We start from the raw sequence: 14,071 nt of genomic DNA, 5'->3' as shown, positions 1-14,071 counted from the left end.
CCTCCTGCTCAAAGCAGGACTCAGCAAACAGTAGACCAGGTCAGTCTTGATTTTGCATAGCTCAGTCTTGAAAATCTCTGAGGCTGGAGATCCCCCAACGTCCTTGTTGTGTTCTGAAGAGAAACAGCCCAGACCTCAGGAGAGGGACCTCCTTTCTTGCACATGGCAGGGATGGTATGGTGATTTTATGCTTGTCATCAGCAAGATTATAACATACAAGTATATGTGTGTTTTGCAGGGCTCTTCTTTTTTTGATGGCCTACTCCAAAAGCTGCAGGTGTCCTACCAGTTCAAGCTAGAGGACTACATGGATGGGATGGCCATCCGCAGTAAGCCTCTCCGGAAAATGGTAGGTTGGCTTCCACCTGGAACTTCTCATCCTGGTGATCCTCTGCAAGATGCTGAACTCAGTGTGCTGCCCTTGCTGAGAGACAGGCAGCTGTACTCCAGACAGAGTCAGTTTGTTTGCAGGGAGTCTTTTTCAGCTGCTGGAGAACTTGTTGAACCAACTCTGGTGCTTTAACATTTTTTTATCTTTCTTTGCAAAGAACTTGTTTTGTACCAGCTCTGTGACCAGGGTCAATAAAGGGAAAGAAGTGTCCAAGGGCACCCTGATTTTTCCTTAGGTATTGAACATCTCTTATTTCTGTCTGGGATCCAGAATAATGAACAAGGAAAGCTGGCAGTTGTGCTGCCTCCCTGCCATGTTGCCCTGAGCTGTGAGTGCAGGTGCGAGGGACAGCTGGGAAAGGATATTTTAGTCCAACTCCATTCCCAGAGCGATGTGTTTATTTAACAGCTGGCCTCAAATTGGTCATGGACTGAACAACTCCCTTCTGGAGAGAGGTGGGACATTCTTGTAAGAGAGGAGGTGTTTAGGGATTGACTTGCCCCTGCAAATGCTGAACCAGTGCCATGGAACCCTGTGATTTCATTCTGCTGCCCTTCCGTGAGACCTTCGGTGTGTCACTGACCTCCTCTTGGCTCTGCACAGTCCCTGTGTGCTTGCTGGGTGTGCAGGTGAGCCAGGGCAGTGCAGGTCCCACGTGAGTGCTCCTTTGCAGGTGAAGTACGCCCTGATCAGTGCCCAGAGGTGCATGATTTGCCAAGGGGACATATGCCGGTACAGAGAACAAGCGAACGACACGGCGAACTACGGCAAGGCACGCAGGTAGGAACACAGGTACCATGTTCTTCACGGCAGCACAGAGCACAGCTCTGCCTCTGGCTACGAGGGATGGGTCTCATTTCATCCTTGAACTCACCTCTAGCCAAAGAAGTCTTTCCTCTCCTTTTAAAGTCTTTCCACTCCTCTCTTGTATCGCAGTCCTGTGAAGCTGAAAGTTGTAGCTGAGATTGTTTTGCTATTCCAGAGAACAAGCCACCAGACCCAGTCATCATCTGGTGTTGGAAGTTGTCCTGTGCTGATCCTGCAGCAGGGAGGGTTTAGGCTGCTGAGACTGGCAGAGTGACCATTGTATTTTCTGGTGACTTTTCATGTGGGAGAGGATCCCAGAAGCATCCATATGTTCTGGCACTTATTGCTTCCTGTCACTGGTGTTTTATTTCTGGAGCAAAGACTGAGGGGACAGGGAACAAGTGTGCCCAGCATGTGGGATGGAGCCCTGAAGTCTGTGGAGGTTTGGAGAACAGTGCAAGGAAAGCTGCTCAGTATGGGGTCTGTGGACATTGTGAACTGTGCTGATAGGGAGGCTGGGAGGAGCACAGAGAATTCATGGTATGTCTGCACAGTGTTGATGGATCCCTGTGGCATGGTATAAGCTGGAGAGGGAAAATAGAAGACTGAAGGGATGAATGGACTGCCACTGAACAGGTCCTCTTCTCTTGGGATGATTAAATATCTTAAAAGTAAGGGGAACCAGCTAAGGAGTGTGGAGGGTTTGGTCCCAGCTGTCATGGAGCTAAAAGAGGCTGAGAGAGAAGCATTCCCTGAACAGCCTATGCTCTATGTGGGGCTGTACAGGGCAAATGCTTCTTATCTGGCTAAACACTGGTCTTTGGGCTGAGCCAAAGGTGTTTCCTTCTGCAACTGGATCTGCCCCTTCTTGTCCTGTGCCCCATCCCTCTCCAGACCGGGCACAGCTTGCTGCCGGTGCACTCTCCTGCAGGCAGAGGGCACTTGTGGAAAGGGTCTGTTCCCTACAGGACTGCCCACACTGAACAGCAAGGGAGGCAGCCTGATGTCCTTTCAGTAACCCTTTCTCTCTGGCACTTCCCTTCTGCAGCTGGTACCTGAAGGCTCAGCAAATTGCTCCCAAAAACGGCCGCCCGTACAACCAGCTGGCGCTTCTGGCCATCTACACGGTAAGAATCCCATCATGCAAGGGTGTGCAGACATAGGGAGAGCCTCTGGGATGGCTGTGAGATTCCATCTGGTGGAGAAAGGCATTGTTTAGGGCAGTGCTCAGATGTTTTGTTTTTTTTAAAAGAAGAAAGCTGGTGGTGGATGGGCTGTGTGGATTCCAGCTGCCGTGGCTTCAGGCAGCTTTGTCAGATACACACTACTCCCTCAGGCATTTTAGGAACTGTTCTGTGGGCTGTTGGGAATGCAAATGTTTTAAACTTTAAACACAACCCACTTTTTGCATGAGATTTTTGTGCTCTAAGCCATCTGTCAGGGTGCTGGTTTTGTTTGCCATGCCTTCACTGAGCCTGTGGGCACTGGTCTAAGCAACACCTACACATGACTTCCTTGGGTTCCAGTTGTGCTGGCTACTCCAGCCATGCAGGAAAACTTCAAAAGCAGATATGACAGCAGATAATGGAAGCATCATGCTGGGACACAGAAGCTGGTAGGGATCTCCCCATTCACAACACTTGGAGATGCTGGTTTAAAGCAGAGCAGTTCAGAACTGCAGGGTTCAGAAGCACATTTCCTTCATGGCTGGGAAGAACGTTTCTGACACATCAAAGACCTTTGGGCTGTGTTGAGGGGCAGGGAGGGAGAAGCACGTGGGAGCCTAGCTCCGAATATCCAAGAATGAGTGGCAGGTCTGAGCCTGGTTGTGTTTTTGCAGAGGAGGAAGCTGGATGCTGTCTACTATTACATGCGTAGCCTGGCTGCCAGCAACCCCATCCTCACAGCCAAGGAGAGCCTCATGAGTCTGTTTGAGGAGACAAAACGCAAGGTGAGTCTTGGAGCTGGGCTGTGGGATGCTGCACTTGCCAGTACTAACTGTTCTCTGCTGAAGAGCATGGAAAGAGGAGAGTGATGGTGTCTTTTGGACTCGGAGTCACTCATTACCTACTTTTAAGAAATTCCATGTTGAGAGTCAGGTGAGAGAGACAGCCTTCAGAATGATGAAGTTCTTTTTGCCTCTCCTCAGGTTCTTTTGGGGTTGTTTGGGCAGCTGAATCTCTTATTTCTGGGTCACAAACTGTAATTTAGCCAAGCTCAGCAAGGGTTGTAGGTTGCTGTAGTTTGCAGCATGGCCTTGGTGTGCAGCAGGATAATTGCCTTATTCCATAGGTACCCTACACCTGTGGGAGTGGGCAAGAGAGGCTGCAGTCCCTTTGTGCCTCAGGGAGTCACCCCAAATACAGCACATTGGCTGCCACACACCTGGGACTGGACACAACTTTTCTTGTCCCAGGACAGTTGGAGTTGAAAACCTCTCACCTGCACAGTCCTGTAGAGTCAGAACCAAATTCTGGACTTGTGAGTTACTGAGGTTCTGAAGCGGGGAGAAGGGCTGATTTATCCATATAAATATATACTTTCCCTGAACTTTGATCCCTGGGTGATCTGAATCTGTCCCGTGTTCCCAGTCTGAGCAGATGGAGCAGAGGAAACACCAGGTGCTGGATGTGAGCCCCAGCCGCCGGGGGAAGGGCAAGAAGTCTACACTGCGACAAGTTGGAGATGATGCCACGCGGCTGGAGATCTGGATCCATCCCTCCCACCCCCGCTCCTCCCAGGGCCACGAGTCCGGCAGGGATTCTGAGCAGGACAATGGTCTTGGGAACCTCAGCCCCAGCGACGTGAGTACTGCAGGAGGCGGCGGTCGGCTTTGGTGTCATGTGTTTGGAATGCAGCGGAATGACACTGGATCTGTTTTGCTTTCCTGTTGCTAAATTTTCCAGTGTTTTGGCTTTCCCTATGGGAGCTGTGCCTGGGTCAGGCTGAGGAGCTGGTGACCTCGTGCCTCTCGTGTTTAAGGCATGTTGTTACCATCCATTTCTTGGCAGCGTGTGCTGGCGTGGCTGATGTGAACAGGAGAGGCACAAACAGAAGATGCTGTAAAATGCCTCTGCTGAGGGCTCTAACTTGGGTGAGGTTCCTGGTGGGAAGTGAGGTCAGGTGCTGGAGACCAGGGTTAACAGTGACCCTGGAAGTTCTGAGGCTTGTTCTGGAAGTGGGTCACTTGTCCCAGTGCCAGATGATTGGAGGCTTGCACTGGGAATGTGAAAACCATGGTTTCAGTTTCCACTGTAGGTGTTATATTTGCATTACTTGCTCCGGTGAGAGGCCAGACCAGCGCCTTCCTTTTGCAAGAATTAAAATTATAATTGTCTAACGGTGTCTCCTGTGAGCCTGTCCAGCTGTACCTTGCAGGAGGAGCCCAAGTGAACTCTGTTTGTCAGGCCCAGGAATGTGGGCGAAGGCAGTGGTGGTTGGGAGCTCATCCTCCAGGAATCCTTGCGCTGCTCTGGCACATGAGACTCGCAAGGGAACGTGCCAGGGAGCTCTGGGCTGCCTGTCCTAAAATGGCTGTTAAGGATGTGAGTTTAGGAGAACTGGGAAGACCTTCCCTGCACCCTGCGGGGCCCAGAGCTTCTCAGATACGATTGTGCTTTTATAACAAGTTTGTGACTTCAGCTGGGTGGAACTGAAGTCTTGGAGCTTTGAAAGATAAGCTTTGGCACATTGCTGCAGCATTTTTCAGATGTTCAGATGTTCAGATGTTCCTGCCCTGTTTTCCCTCTTTTCAGCTTCTCTTCTGGAGACCTTTGCTTCCTCAGCATCATTGAAAGGAACATGCCAAGCTTTAGCCTCTCCATCAATCATTGATGAAGGTGCTTTGACATGAGATGCTGTGAGTGTTTTTGAGGCACTGAGGGTTTCTCTTTTCCAGTGCTCTCAGGTAGTGTAGCAGCTTGTGAAGTGGGGGGCACTGATGTCTTGTTTGTAGTGCAGCCAAGGGGGGCTGTGCTTTCAAGTGCAGGTCAATGGCAATGTCTTTACAGATTTGTGTGATTGTTACCATTAGCCTTGATTTCTCCCTCTGTTTGAAACACTGGTTTGTGCAAAGCACGAGCCTCATGGAGAGGCAACACGATCAGAAATGTAATGACAAAGGGCAGGGGAGCTGAGGGCCTGGGTTTGGGCACTGATGGTTTTGGCAGCCAAGGTATTTATACTCAGGCTGCCTGTGCCTGCTGTGGGGCAGCACCCGAGTTGACACAACTGCTTTTGGGGCTGTGGCATGGCCATGTCACCAAAAATAACCGTGTGGAAAGGAAACCTTAAATCTGTGTGGCTGCCAGAGCTCCTGAGCTGTGCAGCTTTGGGGCTGGATAAAGACAAACAACTCTTGTGGAAGCTCTGGACTCCTTCCTTCTTAGCCTCTTCCTTGCAGCATCCTTGTGTTTTGGAGCCGAGCAGCCGTGAGCTGCCGCTGTGTGGCACTGTTTGGCCTCGGAAGGGCCCTGCCTGGCCGGGGCAGGCAGCAGCCCTCATCCTGGCAGCACCTCTGCCCCACATCCCCGGCCGGGCGGAAGGGAACAGCTCTGCTCCCAGGGGATGTGTGCCAGCGCCTGTGTGTCATTTTGGGGAAATGAGTCTAAATCTGTCATCGGTCCCTTCCTTGCCAGCTTTAGCCCTTTAAAAGGCTGAGGAAAGCTGTGTTGTTTTGTTTGCCCTGACAGCTGTGCTCTGCAGGTAGCTCTGCAGGCATCAGTCTTATGGCAGCTGTTTCTGGGCCAGAGAAGGGGATTTTACAGTTCAGATTCCAGAAGCAGATAAAACATTGCAAGTATAGACCCTAACAGCTCTGGATGTGTACTGGGCAGAAGTGTGGGAGAGAGGCTGCTTGCACCCTTCACATGGAAAGCTGTTCCTTCAAACCCAGCCAAAGGTGACTGTGAGGATGCTGGCTGTTTTACAGGTGATGAGAAATTGAATTGGGATGTTCTCTGCCCTCAGTAGTCGCTTTGTTCATTGCGCAGGTGATGAGGTGCCAGTCCTGTGACGTGACACACTTGGCAGGGAGATGCTGCACAATTACTCTCCCAGGACCTGCTGATGTGCGTGATGTCCCCGTCAGCACATGCTTACACATCTCTTCTCATTTCTGACTTTATTTCTCCTTATGCAGCCCTATACAAAGGCACAAACATTGCTTTATTTCAGGGTTAGGAGCCCACAGACTGGAGTTACTAATATGGGATGCCAAGTGTGCACAAGGGCAGCTCGTGCTGCAGCCGTTGCTGGGACAAGGGAAGGTGGAGTGCAGGGCTGGCAGTTTGCCTTGCACTGTGTGTTTAGGTACAGGCTTGGCATAGCTGCTTTTTTCACAGCTACATCATATTTTCTAGGAAGATGCAGAACTGAAAGAACATACCACCTGTCTGCACCGAGGGGTGTAAATCTCCGTTTGGCCCCTTCCCCTGTGAATGAATTTGGCACTGTTGGCACAGAGGGCATGGGACAGTTTCAGAGTAAGCTGAGGAAGTGTTTGGGTTGCAGCCTGGCTGTTTGGTGCTCAGGGTTTTGTCTGTTTTGCCTGCAGCCTTTTGGGGTTTCGTTGTGTGAACGGCTGTTCTCTGTGGTCTCGCTGTACGTTGCGTGTTTCTAGGTGTGCAGGGGCTGGAGGGCCCAGGCTGACCCCTTACCTGACGATATCTGGTCACTTTGTGTGCAGTTCGAATAAGAAATGCAAGAAGGGATGCTGAACCAGTGAACAGTTGTGTTGGTTTTTTAAAAACAGCTGGGCAGTGCAAGGTGAGCTGAAGGACTGAGTCTCTGCCGGTTCTTCTCTGCCACTGGTTTCATTTGCCGTGGGTCTACATTCATCTTAAATCTGATAGTACCATCTGCAGCTTGCTGTGCAGACTGTGAATTGGTAAAGTAAACAGGGCAAACGGGCTGTCAGTCTCTTGAGAAAGTGTTAATATTACACTGAGTTTGAGATTTTAATCACTCCTGTCAGGAAATGCTGAGTTAAGGTTCTCACAATTGCTGCTGCCTGCTGCCTGTGCTCTGCAGTAGACACTTCCTTGTGTTACCACGCAGCATGCAGGCACTAATAAAGATGCTCCATAGCTGCAGCTAAGATTAGGTAAGAGAGGTTTTCCCTTGGCAGGACACTAATTGAATAATACTTCTCTCCAGATGTCTGAATACTTCAGCATCATTAAAGAATTAAGTCTCTTAGCCTCTTTGTGAGAGGTCAGTCTTGTAGAATTATCAAAAGTTTGGTGGTGCCACCCAAAAAGCTCTCGGGAAAACAAAGACCTGAGTCCATCTGCTGTCACAGCCCTGTGTGTCAGCTGCAGGAACATTCCCATTTTCCTCCAGCCTCCTGGTCAGGCACAGAGGTGTTGCATTTGCCTGGTTGCTGGGAGCAACAGCCCCTTTGCAGTAGCAGAGAAATTGGGGCGGAATCATTAACTCTGGAGTTCAGAGCAGGTTTTATCTTCCATTCCTTTAACACAGCCTTCCTTTTCAGCAGCAGGGAGTGTGGACAGTGCACCAGGGTTTCCACAAGTGAGCAGTAAATACCACCAGGAGGTCTACCAAAGAAAACCCAACCCAAAAACACAACAAAAAGAGGTTAAAGTTCTCTTAATAGCCTGAATATAGTTTCTTACTTTTGTATTTCTTCTTTGCTTCCTACTGTGTTTGTCTTGGAAGCTTGTTACACATTCAGGTGTCCCTCTGTGCTGGTAGTGGGTGCGGGTACCAGGAGTCAGTGGTGATGTTGGAGCTGTGGGCAGTGTGTATCTCTGGATGCTTGTTTGTATTTTCTTTCAGATGAGTAGTGCTGGTCTCTTGTGGACCCCTTCATCTCCTTCCATCTCCCAAGTCCTAGAAAATCAGGTGATTGCCAAACACACAGAGAAATGGCTATGTGCAGCTGGATGTAGGCACTATCTTCTCAAAGCAGTGGAGGTTTTGAGAGTTGTCCTGCTTTCTTCCCTCTAAGACAGGATTCAGCTAACTGGAAACGTGTCCAGCAGTGCGTGGTTGGGGCTATCTTCACAACTTCCTGTGATTTGTTTCTTTACGAGGTGAGACATCTCTCACCTTCTGTATTTCTTGGTTCTGCATCCACTTATACTTTTGCAGCCCAGTCACAGTTCAAGACTGGAGAAGGCAATTTTGGGAATGCCTGTGCATCCAAGAGCACTGGCAAGTCCTCGGGACTTTGCTTAGTCAGCAGAGGACATTTGTCCTTAGTGAAAAGGGTCACTGTGCTGTTCAGTTCCTGCATGTTTCACATCCTTTTTCCCTTGGTGATGTTGGTTGTTCCTACTCTGTGTGCTTGTTCCTCTTGGGCAGCAGCCACTTGGGTGACTGAGACAACTCCTTGTCCTACCTGGTTTCAGTACATGCAATTTTTCATCTGGTGGAGCTGTTTCTTGGGCTTTGCCTCTGGAGTGAGTGCAGTGGGATAAAACCTCACTTTAGTCTGGTAGCAGTTTTGGTGGGGGTTTCTTGGCCATTCTGCTCTGTCAGCCTGTCCTTTGCTTGGACCAGTCACACATGGGAGCAGTAGTAACCTGTGTTCAGAGTTGGGGTTGCCTTGGTGTCTCTGCCTCTGCTCCCTGGGAGTGTCTGGCTTTTTAAAAGGCTGTTGTGGTGTGAACTAGGTGTCTCTGAGCATGGCCCAGCTTTGCTCATGCAAATATACCCCAGAGACACCCCTGTTTCTGAGAGCTGCTCCCTCTACTCTCAGCTCTTCCCTCACCTGGTAGCTCTTTTCCATTACACATGACTAGAGGTAAGTGACAGGCAAAAGTGGAAATGATGTATTGCTCTAATGATGGTTGTTCTTCCATAGATGCAGGGATAAGAGGCTGCTCGGGGAACTCATTATTTTTGGTGTGTCCCTGCCAGGCTGGTGGGAGCATATCTCCTCACAACCAGCATGGCTGGGTGGTTTTCCTCAGGACTGTGAAAGATTGATCTTTTCTGTACAGGCTCTTATGAATAATCTTTGCTGGATGGAGTACAGAGCTCCCTCGTTTGCTACCTCCATGGTGTCAGGTGGGCAGAGTCCTTGGAATGATCCTTTTTTTAGGAGCCTCTGATCTGGAAAATGAGCCCAGGCAGCTGGGCCTGTGGTTTAGCTGGGCAGAGTGAAAGTGGGGGTGTGCTGCCTTCTCCCCACTGCTGGGGCACAACTCCCCAAAAAAGTACCCTGCAGGCTGCACTTGATGTCCTGTGCCAACTCTTGCATACTTCCAGGGGATTTTCAACCCAAAACCATGTGCCTATGCAGAGAGTGGAGGGAATGGGAACCACTAGCCCATGCCTGGCCATGTCCTGTGTGCTGCCTGCTGAAGCCGTTCTCACATCGGTTAAACATCTGAGCCCCACCAGAGCGGTGGGGTAGGTGTGTCCCCAAAGGGAGGAGACACACAAAGGAGTGTCCCCTTGTTTTTTTGTCACCACATAGGGCAGTGGGATGCATACAAGGTCTTAGAGCAAGGCCTTGGGTCAGGCTGCCATTGGCACCTTGTCACAGGAGGGTGGCTTGTGTTAAGTCAGGAAGTTTGTCCCCTCTATGGTTAGATGCTCTCTAGTATTTGATGTGAGTGATCTCCTCTGTGGTCTGTTGCATTATGGTCTGTCCTTGCTGTCAGGGGATGGCTGTGCTTCCCCTCCAGCCTGCTTGTAGCTGTGTTTGATCCACACCTCTGCAGTGCTGCCAGCCCCTGATGAGCCTCCCCTGCAGCACAAAACAAGCAGAGGAGCTTTTTGTGGTGGGAATGCCAGGGACTAGCAGTCAGCTAAGGGCTGCCCTTCTGTGTTTCTGTCCTTTTTCCAATACCCACATGAGACAACAGCAAGAGCTGTTGCATCCTTGATCTTTGTGCCCAAAGCAGGACTTGAGAGGGAGAAACGTGGAGTTCCCTCTGTCCTGCCCTCATTTTCCTCCCCACCACGAGGTTGCAGGAAACAGTTAGGTTTGGTTACTCATTTGTAGAGGTCAGGACTGGGTCTGGTTTTTTTTTTTCATTTGTATTTAGGAAACAGTTTACAAACTTTTTTGAGCATGGGGGAGCTGGTGGCTTGTGAAGGAGACTTCCCAGCCTCTTTACTGCTGGACTCACATTAATTCTCTGCCCTGCCTCCTTTTCTTGGTTGGCAGCATGAGTACTTCTGAGTGCTTTCCCCTGCCTGCAACCCCTCCACCTACTAGTATGACCTCGGTCACCAAACCACCTTGAGGCTTTATTTTTACTCTAGCCGTTTTGTTTCGCATGGTGAGGTTGGTTTCTTTCCCCCAGCAGTGAGAAGACTTCTCTGGGGAGGAAGTAAAAGAGTGCCAGGCTGCAGTTGAAACTGGTTAAACACCAAAACCACACTCCTGGCCTCGCTGGGTTTGAGACGTGACACTCAGCCATGCAGCTCAGCACTGGCTTTTTTTGCCTGCCAGTTGTGCACCATCCCTGCTTGCACTTAATTTTCTTTTTTATATAAACTGTTTTTTACTTGAAATTGCTGATAAAAACCTTCTCAGCTGCAGTTCCTGTGTTAGCAATCCAACCAGAAATGCAGTTCCACTTGGCCTGGGCTCGTGATCTTCCGTGGATGCTCAGTGCTGCTCCACCACAGCTCCCACAGCTTGGCAGAGCTCATGGAGCCTGGTCCCCAGTTCAGCCTGTGCACTCATGTCGTGTAGAACCCACATGTTGCTTTACAGCACAACTTGACCTTTTGTCACTACCCAGAAAGTGAAGGCTGAGCTATTGGTAAGAGTTTCCAGAAGTTGATGTTGATTTTTTTTTCCCCCCTTTTCTTTTTAGACCACGTTGGTGGTTTTATTTAACTGTGAAGAACAAGTCAGGGACTAATGTTGCCTGAACGGGAGAGACACTGGCATGTTCCCCTTCTGGCAACAGGCATCTGGTGCTAATATGTGTGGAAATATTGTGGTGGATCAGAGGTGGGAACACTAGAAGGACATCAATGAGCTGTGCCTGTGTGAGTGGCTCTGCTCTATCCCTCTGCTCAGAGAGGCTGCGGTGAGGGTAGCAAGACTTCAAGTTCCAACAAGCTTCTCATACTCTAAAACCAAGTACAACCATCCAGAAACCGCCTTTCCCTGTCAGTCACTCTTTCCTCATTTCCTCTCCTGCTGGTGCTGATCAGCCAGGGATTTGTGTGTAACCAAACCCCCTCCTGCTGCTGCACACGAGTCCTTCCTCGGGGCAGTGGGTTTGATGATCCAGGCGCTGCAGAGTGTGTTGGAAGGGAGAGTTTGCACTTGAGACAAGAATGCTGCCAGAACGGGCAGTACTGGTAAAGGAAGTAAAATGTCTTAATAGCAGGGCTGGGAGATTTCCCAGAGCAAGGTAAAGGCTGTAGACACTGATTTCTCTTGAGTCGTTCTTTTTTTTGTTAGCCTAACCTTGATCTTTGTCTGAAGTTGGCCCAGGCCAGCTTTTCCTGCTCTCTGCTGTAGACATTTTGAGATTGGCACCTCGTATTCCACAGCCAAACCTCTTAATTCTGCCATGGGGAATGTTTGTTTCTCTTCAGTGTTGAATGAGCCATTTCCAGACAGGCTTCGTATCCACTGTGGAGGTGGGTACTAGGAAAGAAACTTCCTTCCGGAGGATCAGGGAGTGGAACCTGCTGGAGTCTGTGTCATTTCCTCTGTCCTTGGCTCTACTCTTCCTCCCCATCAGATTTCACTGCTGCATAATTCAAAGTGGAGAGGGAGATGCCTTCGTGCCCTGTGTGCTACTGCCCAGGTAGAACTGAAGGCTCTGGAAGTGCCCTGGGAATGCAGCAGGGCGGACAACTACTTCCAGGTTGTGGAAGCCTGAGGCATAAGGCTGGCTGGGAGTGGCTCCCATTGTCCCGTTATCCCTGCCGGTGAGCGGGGCTGGGAGAGCAGGAGTGTGAAGGTTGCGTGCGGTAAAGCTGTCATCCTTCTGGAAGGCTCTGTCTCTGCTCAGCCTGTTGTCCAAATGTCTTTTCTGTTGGCCTGACTCCATTCTAAGCCTTTCAGGGTTCAGTCTCTTCAGTCTTCACCCTCCCTAATTTCTCATGTTATCTCCCTCCTTTGTGCTTTAACCCCACGAATAATCAACACCAGGTTAGTGAAGAAGGCTGACAACACCCTGAGCTGCATTAACAGCTGATCTCTTGTGACCAGAATTCATCACACATTTTCTTAGTGTCAATTTGCTGTCGCAGGAAGGGGAATGCTTTTTACTTCTGGCAAACAGTGAGTGTTTGAGTATAAGCTGCTTTTGCTGGTTGGGGCTGCTTCAGTGCACATGTGGCCTCCCTCTTACCTGCTGGACACAGAAGGCTCTGCTTGGGTCAGCTCGCTTTCAGTGCTTAACCAGATGCAGCCTTGAAGAGCTGAGCTTGTATCCTAAACGACCTGCAGCACTGGAGCCAATTTGTGAAAAGTTTTGTGTCAAAAGTTAACTTGATATCTCAGCTGAGGTCTCTCTGGCGTGTTCGCATAGGTTCATAGAGTTTATGGTCAGCAGGGACCATTAGATCATCTAGTCTGATCTCCTGTATATCACAGGTCCTTAAATTTCACCCTGCTACTCCTATACGAAGCCAAATAACTCGTGTTTGGCTAAAGCAGTACTTCCAGAAAGACATCCAGTCTTGAGAATCCACCCTTTTCCTGGGGTGTTTGTTCCAGTAATAATTGCACTGGTTCTGAAACACTTTCACCTTATTTACAGAATGAATGTTTCCAGTTTATTCCTGTGCTTTTCTGTCCTGTGAGTGTAAAGAGCCCTTAAGTACCACAGAGGCACTTTGCACCCTGCAATCCAATCGCCTCTGAGTCTTATTTTGATCACACTAAACACATTGAGCCGTTTAAATTTTTCACTGCAAGGCATCATTTATAGCCTTTGAATCACTTTTATGGCTGGTTTTCTGGACCCTTTCCAACTTTTCAGCATCCTTTTAAAAATAAGGGCACTGGAACTGGGTGCAGTATTTCAGTGTCAGCCCGGATGATGCCATATTTAGATGCGAATGTGCTGCCCAGTGCCTGCTCTGCTTGTACATCCAAGGGATGTGTTTAATCCTTTTTACTGGACACTGCATTGGGAATTTAGCCATTGTAGTCCCCAGAGCCTATCTGGAGAAGCTGCCTCGGGCACGATCTCCTGGAGGCTTAATTTTAGATGTGATGCCAGATGCATAACATGACACTTGATGCTGGAAACCCCCAGATTTTGAAGCGATTATAATAACCCTGCGTGAAAGCTCTGTAGCCATCATTACTTGCTGCTCCCTTTGCCTGTCACGGGCAGTTTGACAGCAGAATTTCCTTTCTGTTCGTTGATGAAAGATGTTGCTAGTGAGTCTCTACCATCCTCTTTCCATCCAGTTCAGTGGGGGTCCCTGAAGAACTGCTGTTTAAGAGGTTGCTTAATCAGCTTTCATTCAGTTTAATGGTAATATTTTTTCAAGAATGTTGTGTATTACTAATTCATGGAAAACAAATTTAGATACGAGTTTGGTTGAAAAGGAAGTAACAGACATATAAATATTCCATTTGACCTGCTTTCATTGAATTGAAAATTCTGGTAGTAAATTCGTTATAAATAATGTTGAATTTATTAATAGGTCAGATACTTGTTTTGGAGCCAGTGAAGTTACCACAGCTTGATCTTTATGTTACTAAAGTAGACTGTTTTCTTCCTTAACGTTTTTCCTCTCACCTGCTCCCTGCAGTGATGAAGGAAGAGCTCAAAAACTCACTGGTTATGCCAAGGGGCTTCTTAAATGCCTCTTTTTCTCTTGTGGAGTTGCTGGCTTGTAACTCTTATAGCCACGAGATGTGTCCTGGAGCTGGAGCTGCTTCACTGCGAAAGATGAGGACGTGTCTCA

General features: G+C 49.1%; 1 protein-coding gene across 4 annotated transcripts in view; it reads left to right on the top strand.

The window, feature by feature from the left end:
- SMG6 (SMG6 nonsense mediated mRNA decay factor) overlaps positions 1–14,071 on the top strand; it is a 108,780-nt gene that overhangs the window by 5,295 nt on the left and 89,414 nt on the right. For 3 of the 4 annotated variants that reach the window (XM_051809778.1, XM_051809776.1, XM_051809780.1), the window contains exons 4-8: positions 239–349; positions 1,065–1,171; positions 2,247–2,325; positions 3,039–3,149; positions 3,790–4,002. In XM_051809778.1, the coding sequence (XP_051665738.1) occupies positions 239–349; positions 1,065–1,171; positions 2,247–2,325; positions 3,039–3,149; positions 3,790–4,002 (621 nt within the window). The remainder of the gene's footprint in view (positions 1–238; positions 350–1,064; positions 1,172–2,246; positions 2,326–3,038; positions 3,150–3,789; positions 4,003–14,071) is intronic. The other variant, XM_051809779.1, reaches the window with a different exon arrangement.

The sequence above is a fragment of the Manacus candei genome, unplaced genomic scaffold (genome assembly GCF_025592945.1).
Source record: "Manacus candei isolate 608988 ecotype Guabito, Panama unplaced genomic scaffold, ASM2559294v1 h1tg000076l, whole genome shotgun sequence".
NCBI classification, from domain to species: domain Eukaryota; kingdom Metazoa; phylum Chordata; class Aves; order Passeriformes; family Pipridae; genus Manacus; species Manacus candei.
This window is presented reverse-complemented; position numbering and strand designations above follow the sequence as displayed.